The sequence below is a fragment of the Vulpes vulpes genome, chromosome 15 (genome assembly GCF_048418805.1).
Source record: "Vulpes vulpes isolate BD-2025 chromosome 15, VulVul3, whole genome shotgun sequence".
In the NCBI taxonomy this organism is placed as follows: domain Eukaryota; kingdom Metazoa; phylum Chordata; class Mammalia; order Carnivora; family Canidae; genus Vulpes; species Vulpes vulpes.
In genome coordinates, this window is record NC_132794.1 from 10,785,839 (window position 1) to 10,801,279 (window position 15,441).

Consider the following 15,441-nt stretch of genomic DNA (forward strand, 5'->3'; position numbering starts at 1 on the left):
TCACTGGATAAATCTGGAAACATTTGAGCAAATTAATGATAGTAATGGATTATAATCCACTAAATGAGTCCATACTGATAAATGGGGAAAGAGGGACAACTCTTCATTTCAGTATAGCAAAACAAAAACATAACAGTTTTGCATCATCATAGTAATAACTGCTCAGGCAAGAAATACCTATGGATGCTGAAATCAGGGGTTCAAGCTTGATGAAGAATAAGTTATTTACATAATCTCCAATTATCTCCCCACAAATTACTTATTAGTGAAAGGAAAACCAGTAACCTTGAGAGTGGAGAAACCTGGCTGACGTGATCTTAACCAAGTATCAAAGTTAGTGTCAACAGTAATGGGACAACACAAACACAACATCACACACCTCCCAATGTGAATCTCTGAGGACATATTACTGCTTATACTGTATCTCCACCAAAAACGCATAGTGTGAATCCAATCACAAGGAAAGAAACCCAGATTTGAGTACGGGCATTCAGAAAATGGCCTCTAACCTTCAATAATGTCAATACCATGAAAGACAAACTGAGGAAAGCACCGCTGCTAATTAAAGGGGGGAGACCAAAAAGCTTCTGAACTTTAAAAAAAAATTCCTATAAAAAGGTATTACTGGAACAGCAACATTTGAAGCAAGGCTTCAGATTAAAATACTGTATCATTGTTACTTCCCAGATTTTGATAATTATATTATGATTACATGAATGACTGTGCTTGTCTAATAGACTTCAAGGACTTAAGGCACAGAGGGGAATGAGGTCTGCAACTTAACACTCAAATGGTTCAGAAAAGTGTGTATGATGAGAGAGAATGACAAAGCAAATGTGGCAAAATGTGAACTACTGGTGAATCTGGATGAAAATGTTTCTGGAATTCTTCATACTATTCTCACAACTTTCCTGTGTGTTTGAAATTATTTCAAAATAGAAGTGATAAGAGAAAAGAGAAAAGTCAGTGAAGGACAGCCCCTTCACCTCTAGCACAAAACCTTATAAATTTTTTAGAGCAGACATATTCAAAACTGAAAATACTCAGTCACAGAAATGTAAATTTTTCATTTTATTCAAAGTTGGTACAGAAGTGCTAATAACATTTCCATAAAATAATTACTATACTTCAGTTACAGGACAAGATACCACAGAAAGGAATATACTTTGCAAGAAATGTAGGTTCATCTGAAGTTTCCAAATACTTTTTGAAGGCTAATGCAGCAGCTGGCAAAATAACACACAGTACACAAAGAACAGTGTATTTTACAGAGTCAGTAATGAAAACTGACAGCTCTTTAGCAGATTTGCTTCATTGTTTTTCCATTTTTTCAACAATAACACTTTTAAAAAACACATTAAACCAAGATCATACATGTCTACAATTTTAAAAATCAGATTGTATACAGTAAGTTAGAATAATAGTCAAGTTAGAATTGTCATGTATGGTTAACAATCCTAAATCTACAATTTCAATTGTATTCCTTTCAATACAGAAATAACCTGGTTTATACCAAATTCTACTTTCTGCTTGCAACTAAAATATTGTACAATGTGAAGATGGACCCCATCAATCAAACCTTAAAAAAACAAAAAACCTGTGGACAATAAAGGGTACACTGAAAATCAGTTTACAATTCCAAAAACTCACCAATAACTCAACAGCTTCATTTATAATCACATTTGGTCTACAATGCATAACTGACAAAATGATAACATGTACACAATACACACCCCCAGTGCACAGACTGGTCTCTTACAGAAAATATGAACAAAGCATAATAGGGAGGACACTGGAAAAAAACGATTTTCAACGTAGACATCTCCTTAAAATGCAATACTTACATATCAAAAGTACTAGATAAAAGCAGCAGTATTCTGCTGACATTTGGCTTAAAAATAAAGAAATGAATGAAGCAATTTCACAGGTATTAGAAAAGGAATTGGTTTTCTTCTTGAAGAAGACTACTAACTTTTGCACAGCAACTATTTTTGATATCCACCTTATCAAAAAAAAAAAAAAAAAGCACTGAGAAGCATAACGTAGTTCATATGTGATTGCCAACATAGGTCTGGGCAACAGAAAATGGGATGTCCAAGCAAAGAATGGGTAGATCCCTGCTGTATTTCTGAACTCTGTTGGCAATCTATAAACCAAAGCAATATTGGTGGGGGAAAGCAGGGAACAGATTCCATATCATCATCTGACACTAATGTAATATGCCATTATTAACAAAAATAAAGCTTTTGCATTTTAACAACGCCACAGAAAAGTCCATGAGCAAAAGACTCGTTGATCTGTTTTTGCCACTCAAAAGTTAGAGATCTCAAAGTGAAATTAGAAAATTCTAATTATACATATTTACACTGCTAGGACTACTTTCACCTAGACTAATTAAAGCAATTTTCCATGGAATTATAAATCAAAGAAATTCTGCCAAAGGAATCTTCAAAAGCATTAAGTTTTTGCAAACGATTTTAAATTTAAAAGCAACATTTAAAAGTACAGACACATACTATATAGGACTAACAAGTTATAACTGCTTTGCCTTATCACACATTGCTAAGCCAAAGACGTTCCTCAAACCGTTTCTTTTTTTTTTTTCCTGCATTTCTGGCACTCCTCTGCCCTCATCCCCCTGAAGCCTGAGGTTTCACATTCTAAAATACTGAGGGAACACACCTGTTTTTTGCTGGAGGGGCAATCTTTCCCTCAAGGCATTCCGCTTAACCCTACTAAAACATGTGACATTGGTCTACACCAGCTTTAATCTTCATCATATATTATCAGAGCTGACCAAGTCTTTCCTTAAGAAGATAAATACACAAAATAGAGGAGAGTGGGAACCTAAGTAGTCACTTCTCTCCCATTCTGAGAGTTACAGCTTTTGACCTATGGGCAAAATCCAAGACAAAGACTATTTATTCATTCTTGATAAACTGGGACTATTCAGGTAAAGAAAGCAAGGGATAAGACAAAGACAATACTGAGTGCAAGAATACACAGATTTCATCTAATCTAGTCATGAAGCAGGGAATGGGACAGGTAAAAGAATCCTTTAGACTCTTAGAACCACTGTGAAAAGCAAAGTAGCTCATTTGGCAGATCTGCCTCAGATTTAGTTTGATGCTCAGAACACTTGGATCAAATTCTGCTCTACTAAAATGAAGTGCAGTAAAGCACATGAAAAAGTTAGTAAGATATGTTCACCTCTTACAAACCTACGCAAAGATTAAAGACAAGTAGTATTTGCCCTGTTAAAAATGTAAAATTTCTTCATGTTTTCAGGGTACTACTGACAGCCGGTAAAATTTCCTACTAAAGATTTAAAATAAAAAATAGTAATAACAACAACATCAATGGCTCTACAGCTTAAAGCAAAAGTTTGTCAAACTGTTCCACCCACCAAAAGCCTAGAAGTCTGTCTCTGCTTTAGTTCCAGATTGTAGGAAAGAACCCATAGACCCCCATTTTCACTAATAACCCCCAAATATAATTGCAATGTTCTTGATATTTGTCTTCTCTCCCTCAACCAAAGTAGTACAAACTTACTCAGATTATTACGTTTGAACCACTTATCATTTAGGACCACAACTCAAGATACCTCACTGTCTAGGGCTTTCCGTAATATAGTCCTCCACAACTCCCGAGGGCTGTACGACTGGCACTTGTGGGATACTGAGAAATACTGTTAGTCTTGTGCTTTCTACATGTGGAGATACACACCTGCATGTTTGAACATGATTTGTGCTTTCTATGGACTTTTACTTTAAGCTTTTTACCTATCATGGAATGTGAAACTCTTGTCACATGTATGTTCTCAGATATGCCTATCAAACCTACATCAAAAAAAACAATAGTTAAAATATACACACAGAATTAATAAGTAACCTTATAGTTTTAATTAAGGATATAAAACAAATATAGATGAATAAATAACAATTAAACTGCAACAGGAATTAGAGCTACCTGGTTTCCTTGAACCTAAATAAAGGCTGCGTATATAAAGTACGTAAATATAAATGTATGTTTTTGTATTTCCTTGACTAGTTATAACAAAATTTAAAAAGAGGAACTGTAACAAATAAGTATATTCTATCAAGAAAGGGAAATGTGTAAACTAGCAGAGTCAATATTGGCAAACAGAAGGCACTAATCAAAACACGTAAATTTCAGAAGCTGATTATATTATGAAATACCCTATATACTGGCCTTTGCCAATTTGGGATTTCAATAACAGCAATGAGCTTAATTTCAGTTTCCAACTATTATAACCAAGAGTGAGTTATTAAGGAACATTCATTCCACTTATAGAAGTCTAGGCTACAATGATATATTGAAAAATTATCCAGACTAGTTTGTCCAAAGGCAATAAAAAAAGTAAACACTCCTTCCTCCAGCAGCACTGGGGTACAAGGTGAATTTACCAAGATAAATATAAGTCTCCAATAAGGTTGTGGTTATCTACCGTCAACTTGTGCTGTTGAAGAAATGACTGAAATATGTATTTCCCTTATTGACAGAGTTCACTGATTGTAAACTATCTTAAACTTGGGATAGGGGTAGGAGAGGATGGAGTGGCTTTGTTATCATGGGCAACAATTAAGATCTAGTGCTTTTCTGAGAGCAAAGCTACTGTTCCTACACTACGAAAAATCTGAGACCACTGTGCTTTTGTCCTGACTTGCTCTTCATTTGCTTATTTGTTCTAGCATCCCTCTCTTCAAACATAGTATGAATCCAGGTAACCAAACCACACTGGAAAGTTGTTACATAAAATTATTGGTTTAAATCAACAGCTTCAGATTATGGTCCTCCCCTAAAAGGTAAAGTACCTGAAATTAAGTAACGGTACAGATACATCAAACCTTTATTTCTGAGTAAAAGACAATAATATATCCATGGCTAAGGCTGTTAAGTTACCAAGATAAACAGGGTGCTTAACCCAAAACAAAAAACTAAATCCTATCTTTTATACAGGATTTGAGATGGAAAACAGAAACATAAATTACATCAATTTTCACAACATTTCTTTAAAGGTGAATCAGTAGTTAAAAGCCTTATTCCCAGCATTGGAAAGAAGCTTAAATAAAAATATTTATAGGACTGTGACTAATGGTGTGGGACTCAGTGCTGGCAAAGCCTATTAAGTAGTTTGAACCTTAGCTAAGTTCAATTCTAGGAGTGAAAGAAGTTGTATACCTAGTCTTCTAACAGAGGGGGTAGAGTCTGATAAAAAGCATACCAAATTAAGAGAAGTGACCTTAGTGGAGGAAAAGGGGTTTGCAGCCCTGAGTTAAGCCAACCAAGTATAAGTAATCAAAACTTCTTATATGATCCAGTTTCATACCTAACTAGTACAAAAGGGTTTCTCTATATGCCAACTGACTAATTCCAACTTTTTACCCTTAACTACTGCACGAACAGGTTTTTTGGCATTAAAACAAACTCCATTCCTTTCTGCATTATGACACCACCATTTCAAAGGGACTGGTATGAATTTTAACTATCACTGCCTCACTAATTTTTGAAGAAAGGGGTTTTTAGAATACAATAATGATGTATTATTAGGGCTTTTATTATTAGTGAACATTAGTCTGAGAAAATCATTCTTGAGAATTAACAGTTTAAGCTATAGAAATTTAGTATATTTAAACACAACCATAGTTAATGAATCATTATTTGGATCCAAGTTTTCAAAACTGGGGCAAAGCAACACTTTTGCACATCATAGCAATAAGCCTGAAAGTGAGTTAAGCTGATAAAGTATCAAAAGAGGAATTTGAGAAGTGTTAAAAGAGCAGATAAAGAATTAAAGCAATGTAAGGGAAGACAAATAGAGGGAAAGACCAGTCTCTCTGAATGGTAGGTGAGTATACACACATATAGGAATATACCCTATTTGTAAAGTCTGCTCAAGCTAATGTCAACATCAAAATGACTTAATGCAACTTAACACTTTGTTAATGAGATATTGTATGAATACAAGCTTAAAAGCAGATTTTTCTACTAAATTATTGCTATCAAATATCAGTCACTTTAACCTCAAAAATGTTTAAAAACTCATACTTCACAATATGTAATGTCAAACTAGGGTTTAACAGGCTAGATCTTATTTACTAGTGTCCTAATCTATATGGGGAAAAGTTTAAACTAGCTTGTAGCCAAAATGCTTCAAGTTCTAGAATTCACTGAACAGAATTCTACAACTGCACATTTTAAGCTAATGTTTGTCCTTTGCCTAACTTGTTAAGTTTGTATCACCCAGGTATTTCTCAGCATCTCGTTTAATAGTTTTTCTGACTTCTTGGGAAAATTTTGTCCTGGCAAGTCTCTTTGGTCACATGATGTAATAGGAATGGTCTACATACATTGCTCATCTAAACCTGGGGAATGGTGGTGAGGTGTCACTATTCCATATCCACGTGGTCCTTTCCAGCCATCATACCTCAGATGAAAATGACACAGCAGAGTAAAAAATATATGGAAAGTAACTGGCCAAATACTGCCAACTGGGAATAACTGACCAGTCTAAACTTTTAAAAGCTACTGATATAGCCAGTCTGTAGGATGGTAAAGAATAAGAATAACCCATAGGTTGCACTAAATGATATTTGGACAGGGGAAGATCCATGCACCCTTTCAGTACCAGAAGAAAGCAAGCAATGGACTGAGAAATGGAGACAGAAATTCTCAGTGCCCTAGACAAGACCTTTCAGTCCCCCCCACTCACAATCAGCCTCGGGTTAAAGACTGAGTGACAACCTCCTAATCAATGCTTAAAATGTGAAATTTCACATGTGATAGGTCTCTGCTAATTACTTGATGTGTTAAGACTATGACCCTGCTCAGCCTCTTTGTACAAAAACACAATGGATCCTTTGAGCCAAGTGAAAAGGAAGCCTTGGGAGAGGAGATCTGCTCAATTTAGGCCAAAGGACACAGTACCACCACTATTGCTTGATGTTTCCCTAACCTAAAGATAAGAGTAATAACCTCAACCAGGAAAAGAATGGCTATGGAAGAAGACTGGCTCAGCTATTTCAAAAGCCACTTACTATCTTGGGGCAAAAGGACATAATATTTTTGGAGCCAATACTTCTTATACATGCCAGAGTTATTAATAAGCTCTGCTCATCAGATCTTACGACTGAGACTGCTTAAAAGGACAAAAATATAAGAACTGGGGATACCATTAACAGCAGATCAGACAATACTTTTTCCCTACCTTTGAAGACTAGTGTCTTCACTTCATTTTGACTCTTAGGTAACTATTTTAGTCAATACCACTCTTATTCAATTCTGAACCTTAGCTTGAGCCAATACAAAAATATATACATATTAATGTCTACAGACAAAATGTCATCACTTAGGACTCATTTAGTTAGTGTAAAGTATGAACATTTTGCTAGCTTAATACAGACCATGTTATCACTCCATGAACAATCATTCTAACGAAACATACTGAACAGTGGTCCCCTGAATGAAGTTGCAATCAGCAATTCACATACTTATTCAAGCACATTATCTATTACTGGAAAGCAATAAGAAGGGCAAGCTTCAGGGACTTGAGTCTCAACAGACTGATGTTTATACTGGCAAGAATAAACATCCTAATGGATATGCTAATAGTCATTCCTTATTTACAGACATGAGTACTCTAAACTTGACCTACTGCTATATACACACAAACAGACACAAGATGATGTATTTCATGTATCGTACTGACACAGCAGCAAAGGGGGGGGGGGGGGTGAGGGATCCTAATACTCCAAACTATTAGGACTCAACATTAAATAAAAGGGAGAAAAATCCACATAAACACCACCTATTAATTTATGCTGTAAAAAAAGAAGGGATTAAGAAGGCTGCCCAGCCAATGTGCCAATTTTCTTTGCTCAGTTATACAGCAATGTGTTCAAAGTCAAAGAAAATTTTAATTCTTACAACTTAATGCCAATTTGAAAAATCTAAGGTCCCATTATTTTCCCAAATACCAAAAGGTTGTCTCAAAGGAAAAATAGTTCCTTTGAGAAGAGGACAAACCATGAGTCCAGCTTTGGATACACGGTTTTCTGTTCTTCCCAATAGACTTTTTATAACCTTGGGACAGGTCACAACCACAGCCTCCTCCATACAAGAAAAGGATGGTCCCTATTTATTTGGCCCCCAGCTTATAAACCTTAAGAATGAAACTGAGAAAAAAATTCTACAAGGCACTCTAAGCTCTCAGAAATCATGCTATTCATACATGAATTATTTTTTCATCTACATACTCAGTCCATCAGAAAGCCTCCTGGAGATGGGAAGACATTATGCTACCTGATTATTTCTAAAATCAACTTTGGACTAATCAAGCCCATCATAATGAAACTCATTTATAGAATACAAAAAATTTGTGAAGTCATTAGGACTGAGTTTTGATTCAAAATCTACAAAAGTATCTAAAAAAGTAATACTTTTCCCTAAAGAATACAAGCTTAATAAATTCATGCAATTTAAAAAGTATCAGAGATTACAGGAAAGTCAAAGAAAGTAGATACACAATTAAGTTTCCTTCATATGTTATGGAGGAAAAAGGACCATGTTGAGCACACAGACACAGAAATTCGTAATCTGTAGAGCTTTTCTCTAATATCTTTTGCATCCTGTCCTCAAGAAGGGGAATCAGCCTGTGAAAAAGATTCCCATCCATGAAGGTTACAACACAGTGCCATGCCATGTGAAGACAGAGAATCCTCTAAGTACACAAGTCCTACGATATCCTCCACAAGACATACTCCTAAACCCAGAAGTTCTTATTCATGACAGACAACTCTTTAACATGCTATCCATTCTACAGAAAGACTATACTGACAATCTACCAATGGCAAGGCATGCACTCTGAGTTTTCTGTTACTAATGTCCAGTTTGCACTGGAACCTCCTCATGCTCTAAGTCAATGTAACTTTTTAAGAATGTAGAGGGTGTGTACAGATGGCAAGTCTTTCAAAAAAAAGAAAAAAGTAAATCAGGAAAAAAAAAAAACCATCAAGGATACGATATGATCTCAGAATTAAATTTTCCCTCCAAAAGCTTAACTTCAACATTGCATGATCTAATCAAGCAGGGCAACCCAGCACAAAAGGCAGTGACAATTTTCTTCAAATTTCTGGACATATCTTCCAACTGAATCCACTTGGAAAAGCATGTGGCTAATAAAAAATGCTACCAAATGACAAAAACAAAGAACAAAGCTAGAGAATTAGTGGAGTATGAGTAGTCACCTATTTAGCATAAGCTCATCAAACACTGCTTGAGGACTGCTAATTCCCAAACTATATAAATAACCTTAACTTGGTCAATTAATCTGGGGATCATCAGCAATGTTTACTTCATTTTCTCCCCTAACCATCTGACAATACAATCATGACATAACTTTATCAAGACAGACTTGGTGGTCATTTGAGTATCGTTCACTTAAACTCCGGTCAAAATTAGAAAAAAAAAAAGAAAAAAAAGTAACTAGAACAAACTTTTTACCAACAGTCCATATATTGGTGGTACAAGATAGCTACAGAAAAACATTCTTCTTCCTTTCTTTTGGCAATCAGAATCCATAGGCTCATGCTAGCAAAATGAACCTGGCAAACGAACTAACTTGTCCTGACACAAGTACCCCATAAGCACATTAGATTTTCATTACACAACTGATTACACAATGTCTACAAATTCAGTTTTAAATGGTAGGAGGGATTACAGAGACAGAGAAAAAACTTTGAAATGAGCAAGTCTTCTACTTCAGGATAAGAAGGCCTACCAAGATTTGGCAGTGCAGACAGTATACCTTATTCATAATATCTTAGCATATATTCTGCTCTACATGTTCTATGAGAATAATTGGTCTCTCCTTACTTTGGTATGGAAAATTTTAAACCACATTTGCACAATTCAGTCTGTTAAACAAGTTTTACTTCATTTAGGTTGAAAATTTACTTTCATCCATCTCTGGGAAAATAAAGTCTTGCAAATAGATGATTTTTCTGCTAAGTAAAATTTGGCTAAAACCTATAGCGTAAACAATGCCTGAGAGATGCAACAGTTACATAAGTTTTGTTTTGTTTTCCAAAGACCAGTATTTTCTTAAGTTAGTGTCTCATCATATCCTTAAAAAGTTCATAAGGAGAAATAAACAAACATGAAAATTCCAAGTGAACACACAGCAAAAAGTCCGATATTTAGTATTAGTTTAACTTGTGGAGGCTCTTCCAACATTTGTAAACAAACAGCCTCCTCCTCCATCAGGTCTCTGAGACTCCTCTTGCTGAGGCTCTTACTTTTAAAGCCACAGAACCAATCTATGAACTTCCAGTACCGGCCTCCATCCTCTGTTTCCTTCTTTCTCTCTTTCTCACCCATAAGAGCTGCTTGCCCATTGGAATAAGCATCTACAGGTGTTTCTGCCTCTGAATGCCCTAACGAAGCCACTGGATTGCCCTCTTCTCTGCAGGTCACCAACAGATTAACATCTTCTGGCTGAAGGCCCTTGATGCTATCTTCAGATTTCCCATTGGGAATGATGTGGTTGGTGGCCTCACTGTTCTCACTGCACCTCAGAATGCTCTTCTCTTGCATTTTGTAGGGTTCATCTTTCGGGGAGCAGCTTTCCTTCACCACCAGGCTCTTCTTAGACCAAAAGGTGGTGGTACGAATCTGTTCCTTTGTGGGAGGTGGTGTCAGAAGGCTAACAATTACAGTAATGAGTCCTGTGACCCAAAACAATGCTGTGGCCACATACATGTAATGGATGTCTTTGATGAAGCCTGGCCTGTTATCAGGTTGGTCACATTCTGGGGCACGGTATGCAAAGGCCAGTGTCAAACGGACTGCTCCAAGAACAAAGCCAGCCATTCCACCATAGAAAGCCCCTTGCTCATTACAGCGCTTCCAGAAAATTGCCAGAAGGAAAAGGGCCGCAACTGGGGGTGTCAGGTAATCAGCTACCTCCTGAATGTAAAGGTACATCTGGCCTCCTTGCATCTCCACGATGATTGGCACCCATGCAATGCTGATCACCACCATAAAAGCCACAAATATCCTCCCCACAATCATTAGTTCCCGGGAGCTTGCGCTCCGGCGGATGAGTTTGTACACGTCAAGGGTAAATATGGTACTGGCACTGTTAAAGATAGAGTCCAAGTCGCTCATCAGAGCTGCAATCATCACCGCCATCATTAAGCCACGGAGGCCCACAGGAACCAGCTTCATCACCAGGCGTGGGTAAGCAATATTAGAGCACCCAGCTCTGCTTCCACATACTTGCATGCAGTGCTCTGGGTTGATGCAAGCTATATCATCAGCAAACAGTATTCTGGAAATCATTCCTGGGACAACTATGATAAACATTGGCAGCAGCTTCAAGAAGCCAGCCATAAGAGTAGAGCCTTTGGCATGAGCAATGTTTTTAGCTGCTAAGACTCTCTGCACGATGACTTGGTCAGCACACCAGTACCATACTGAAGCTGGGGTCTGCCCAAGAACAAATCCAGGCCAAGGAACATCTTCATCTGTTGGATTCCGCAACATTTTCAGTGCATCTTTCTTAGGGTGGACATTACAAGAATTTGTGTTGGAAAGGTTGTATGTCAACAAGATGGAAGTAACATTGGGTGAGGCCAACATGTACCTTCTCTTAACTTCCTCAAACCCGCCAATCTCCATCATGCTAATTATCATAAGTGTGAGTGCCCCAACGATCATAAGCAGAGCCTGTAGAGTGTCTGTGTAGATCACTGCAACAAGGCCTCCGGTGACAGTCAGCAAAGCAGTCATGCCAATGAGCAGGATGACAGACACATAGAGGTTCCAACCCAAAGACTCCTGGATAAAGAGGGCACCCGAATACAGATCCACTGAGAGCTTGGTGAAGATATAGAGAATCAGAGACAAGGCTGCAAAATAGACCTGAATCCTATGGCCACCAAATCGCTTGGACAAGTATTCAGGCATGGTGTATACCCCTGACCGGATGTAAATCGGGATGAAAACCCATCCCAGAAGTTGCAAAAGCAGTAAGGCATTGAATTCCCATGCGCCCACTGCAAATCCACTTGCAGCTCCAGATCCTGCCAGCCCAATGAAGTGCTCACTCCCAATATTGCTCACAAACAGAGAGGCACCAATTGCTACCCAGGTCATAGAGCGCCCCGCCAGGAAGTATCCACTCACGGTGCTTCTATTAGATTTCCACATGGCAAAAAAACCAATGCACATGACCAGGATAAAATACAGGGCCACTATGGCAATGTCTGCTGTCTCCAGTACAGCCCTCATTTTGGTAACTTTGTGAATAAAAGTGTCCAATGACAGAAGTGTCCGACTTTTTATTTACTCATTAGTAACCCCAGCCAAGTCTGTAAACCATACGTGAACTGGACTACACAGAGCAACACAGCAGGTCAAAGTCTTTGTCCTTTGGTTTGCTGTCTTGATGGTGGTGGTTGTGATAAACTTTGAAGGAGACAGTTTAAATTTTCCTCCGCTTCTTAATTGGGATTGAGAACTTAGCTCGTACTCTTAATCCACTCTCCACAAGACCATCAGCATTTACTCAGGTGCTGGAGGAGAAATTCTGAGTTGCAGCTAAGTTAGTGAAGCCTACTGTACCAACCCTGCAAGGCAGCAAAGACAAAAGACAAAGATTGAATTAGAGGAGGGTCTCACCAAGTGATGAGGAAACTTTCAGTCTAGCAAAACGGCGCAATAAGACATTCTTTATAAAAAGAAAAAAAAAACTTTTAAAATATACTTCAGTTCCACAGGAAAGAGCAATCTATACTAGCACATCTGATACGTAAAGTCATGAGAATATTTATCATTTTGAACTAAGAACAAAAATTCATTGATCTCATAACTAAGTGACCTAACTTCTCTAGCAACTAAGAGCTGCCTACCATGACGTTGCCCTTTTTTCATCTTACTGTTGTCGTCTCAGACTGGAACAGACACCAAGATCCTAAAGCACCTTAAGGGAGGAGGTGGAAGGGACACTAATTTTTTATAAGGACACCACAATGAATCTTCAAATGCTATGAATCCTGAATAATGAACTTTATAGCCAGTTAGGGTCCTGGATGGAACAGGCAGGTAGACTGAAAATGTTACCATCTACACCCAAACACAAAATCAAGTATTACTTACTCTATGCAAAATTATTATAAAATTCTCCTAAATTCCTACTACAAATGTGTATGTGGTAGTTATCACCCAGTAATGTAGAAATTGTGAGAGGACTCCTGCCCTAAAGGAAAACAAAACATTCCACACACACACACACACACACACAACTAGGAACACACAACTTATAAAACCCTAAAATTTTATTGTTTCTCCTAGCTAGAAGACATCACAAGATTTTTGAAAAATGTTCAAAAATTTCTTTCCATTCCTTTCATCAGGCAATAATTCCAAGAGAATCTCTGAGCGAATAAAGGCACACAGGCACAAGGTTTGATTTTGTTGAATATTTTTCCCTTTTAATACTGCTTTCTCGTTGAAGGGTATAGAAAGCAAGAATAGGGAGGAGGAGAAAAGAATTTCTCAAAGACCAAAAAATATTGTATCTTCCAAACTTCATGAAACAAACATTTAACAACAGTTAGATAATAAGTTCTCTTCAATTAAGTCAATCACATATTTTTCAGTCCTGGATTAAGGAAAAAAAAATCACTCTGCAAAACAGACATTTAAATCCACCTAAAATCAAATTTATGGGTCAGATGGGTTTTCTCCTGAAAAAACAGACAAATTCTAACTCTACAAAGTTAATTATAATTATAGTTGAGATCAAAATGAAGAACATTTGTTATTCATACTAATGCCTTCCACACATCAACTTCTAATGTGAGTCCTTTTGTGATAAAGCAACCTCAAAGTGAAATTTTTTCTACATTTGACAAAGTAGATAACTTTTTGATGAATCTCTGCATTTTCCTTTAAAAATCAGTACCAAACTTAAGTCCTATAAATGATACTAAAGGCACCGCTTTCCAAAACTGTTCAAAATAGACCACAGTATTAAAAACTTTTTAAAAAAATTTTTATTTATTCATGAGAAACACAGAGAGTCAGAAATACAGGCCAAGTTAGAGGCAGGCTCTTCGCAGGGAGCCCAATGCAGGACTCAATCCCAGAACCCTGGGATCACGACCTGAGCCAAAGGCAGACACTCAACCACTGAGCCACCCAAGTGCCCTGTATTAGAAACTTAAAAATACACCTCTCACTGGCCAGGAAAGGATCTGGAAACAATGGCTAAAGATAAACGTTCTATTGAATTAGGTTATTAGGTCTAACTCATAATGCTGCCTAGATAGAAATGTCTTAAACCCATCTTTATGCCTTTTTTTTAAAGCGTACTGCACTATAATAATTATACTAAGAAAACTGATTACTATCTTTCCTCCTAAGAATCTATAATGAGTGACATGAATAAAACTCCCACACACAAAAGTATAAAATATATGAACAGTTGGGATTTGTATCACTTCCTACTTGCCAAATCTTCAAAGCTGGTCATATTTCTGTGACCACTATCCCCACCCCTAAAACTTTCTAAAGAAACACTTGGACATTATCTAGAAGGATCACCTAAATTTTTAATAAAATATAATCAGATGACTAATATACATCAATTACCTAAAAGGTATCTTTAATGTTTCAGTATAAGGGGGCAAGTCCTTAATTAAAAAGAAAATAGCTGTTGGCAGTTATGAAATCCAGCCATCTAAGTAGCTCTCTCCCTGCCATTCATCATCCAAGCCACTTGTTTCAACTTCCACAGAAAAGCCTAATTCACCTGGCAAGACAGCCCTTTCAGGTGTTACTCTTCTTTATGGCAGCTGCTGACCAAAAATATGTTTCTCCCAAGAAGAGACAAACTAAACACTCGGTGCTTTTGTTGGGGGGGGGGGGGGGGGGGGAGAAGTACGAGGAATATGCGCAGCAACAGCCCCTACCAGCAGCTTCTTTGTTCAGAGAACCAAGTGCTCAAAAAGAAAACAAGCACCTTCTTAAATCACTAGCAAGCACTGCTAATATCAGTAACATTGTTCTTCTTGTCAAATTGGATCTATACAAGCCAGATCTCTGAGCCATATTTTGTTTCCTGATGAATGAACCTTCAGACTGGTCTAAACCCTAACTTCTCTAGAACAGCAGGTCAGCTACAGAGAAAAGACATGCCCACAGGAGAGGTAGCAGGGAGTGGCCAAATACTAGCTCAAGGCTGACTTTCTCCATTCTGTCTGCCTGTGCTTCCTCAGACCATTCAGAAGCCACTGCCAACAGTCCCCATCTCACTGGATACCATACCAATTTGTGGGCAGGTTTAAGATTTTTCCAATTTAAACAAAAACCATCCAGAGACCAGCACCTGGTAAAGACTGGAAAAGGAAAAACAAA

The 15,441-nt window shown here is 37.4% G+C and overlaps 2 protein-coding genes across 2 annotated transcripts in view; both read right to left on the bottom strand.

The window, feature by feature from the left end:
- Positions 1 to 15,441, bottom strand: part of MRPS6 (mitochondrial ribosomal protein S6) — a 65,249-nt gene that overhangs the window by 30,225 nt on the left and 19,583 nt on the right. The gene's annotated exons all lie outside the window — the stretch shown is intronic.
- SLC5A3 (solute carrier family 5 member 3) overlaps positions 1,059 to 15,441 on the bottom strand; it is a 33,851-nt gene continuing 19,468 nt past the window's right edge. Inside the window, exon 2 of the mRNA XM_025985175.2 lies at positions 1,059 to 12,650. Coding sequence (XP_025840960.1) covers positions 10,156 to 12,312 — 2,157 coding nt within the window. The 5' untranslated portion in view covers positions 12,313 to 12,650 and the 3' untranslated portion in view covers positions 1,059 to 10,155. The remainder of the gene's footprint in view (positions 12,651 to 15,441) is intronic.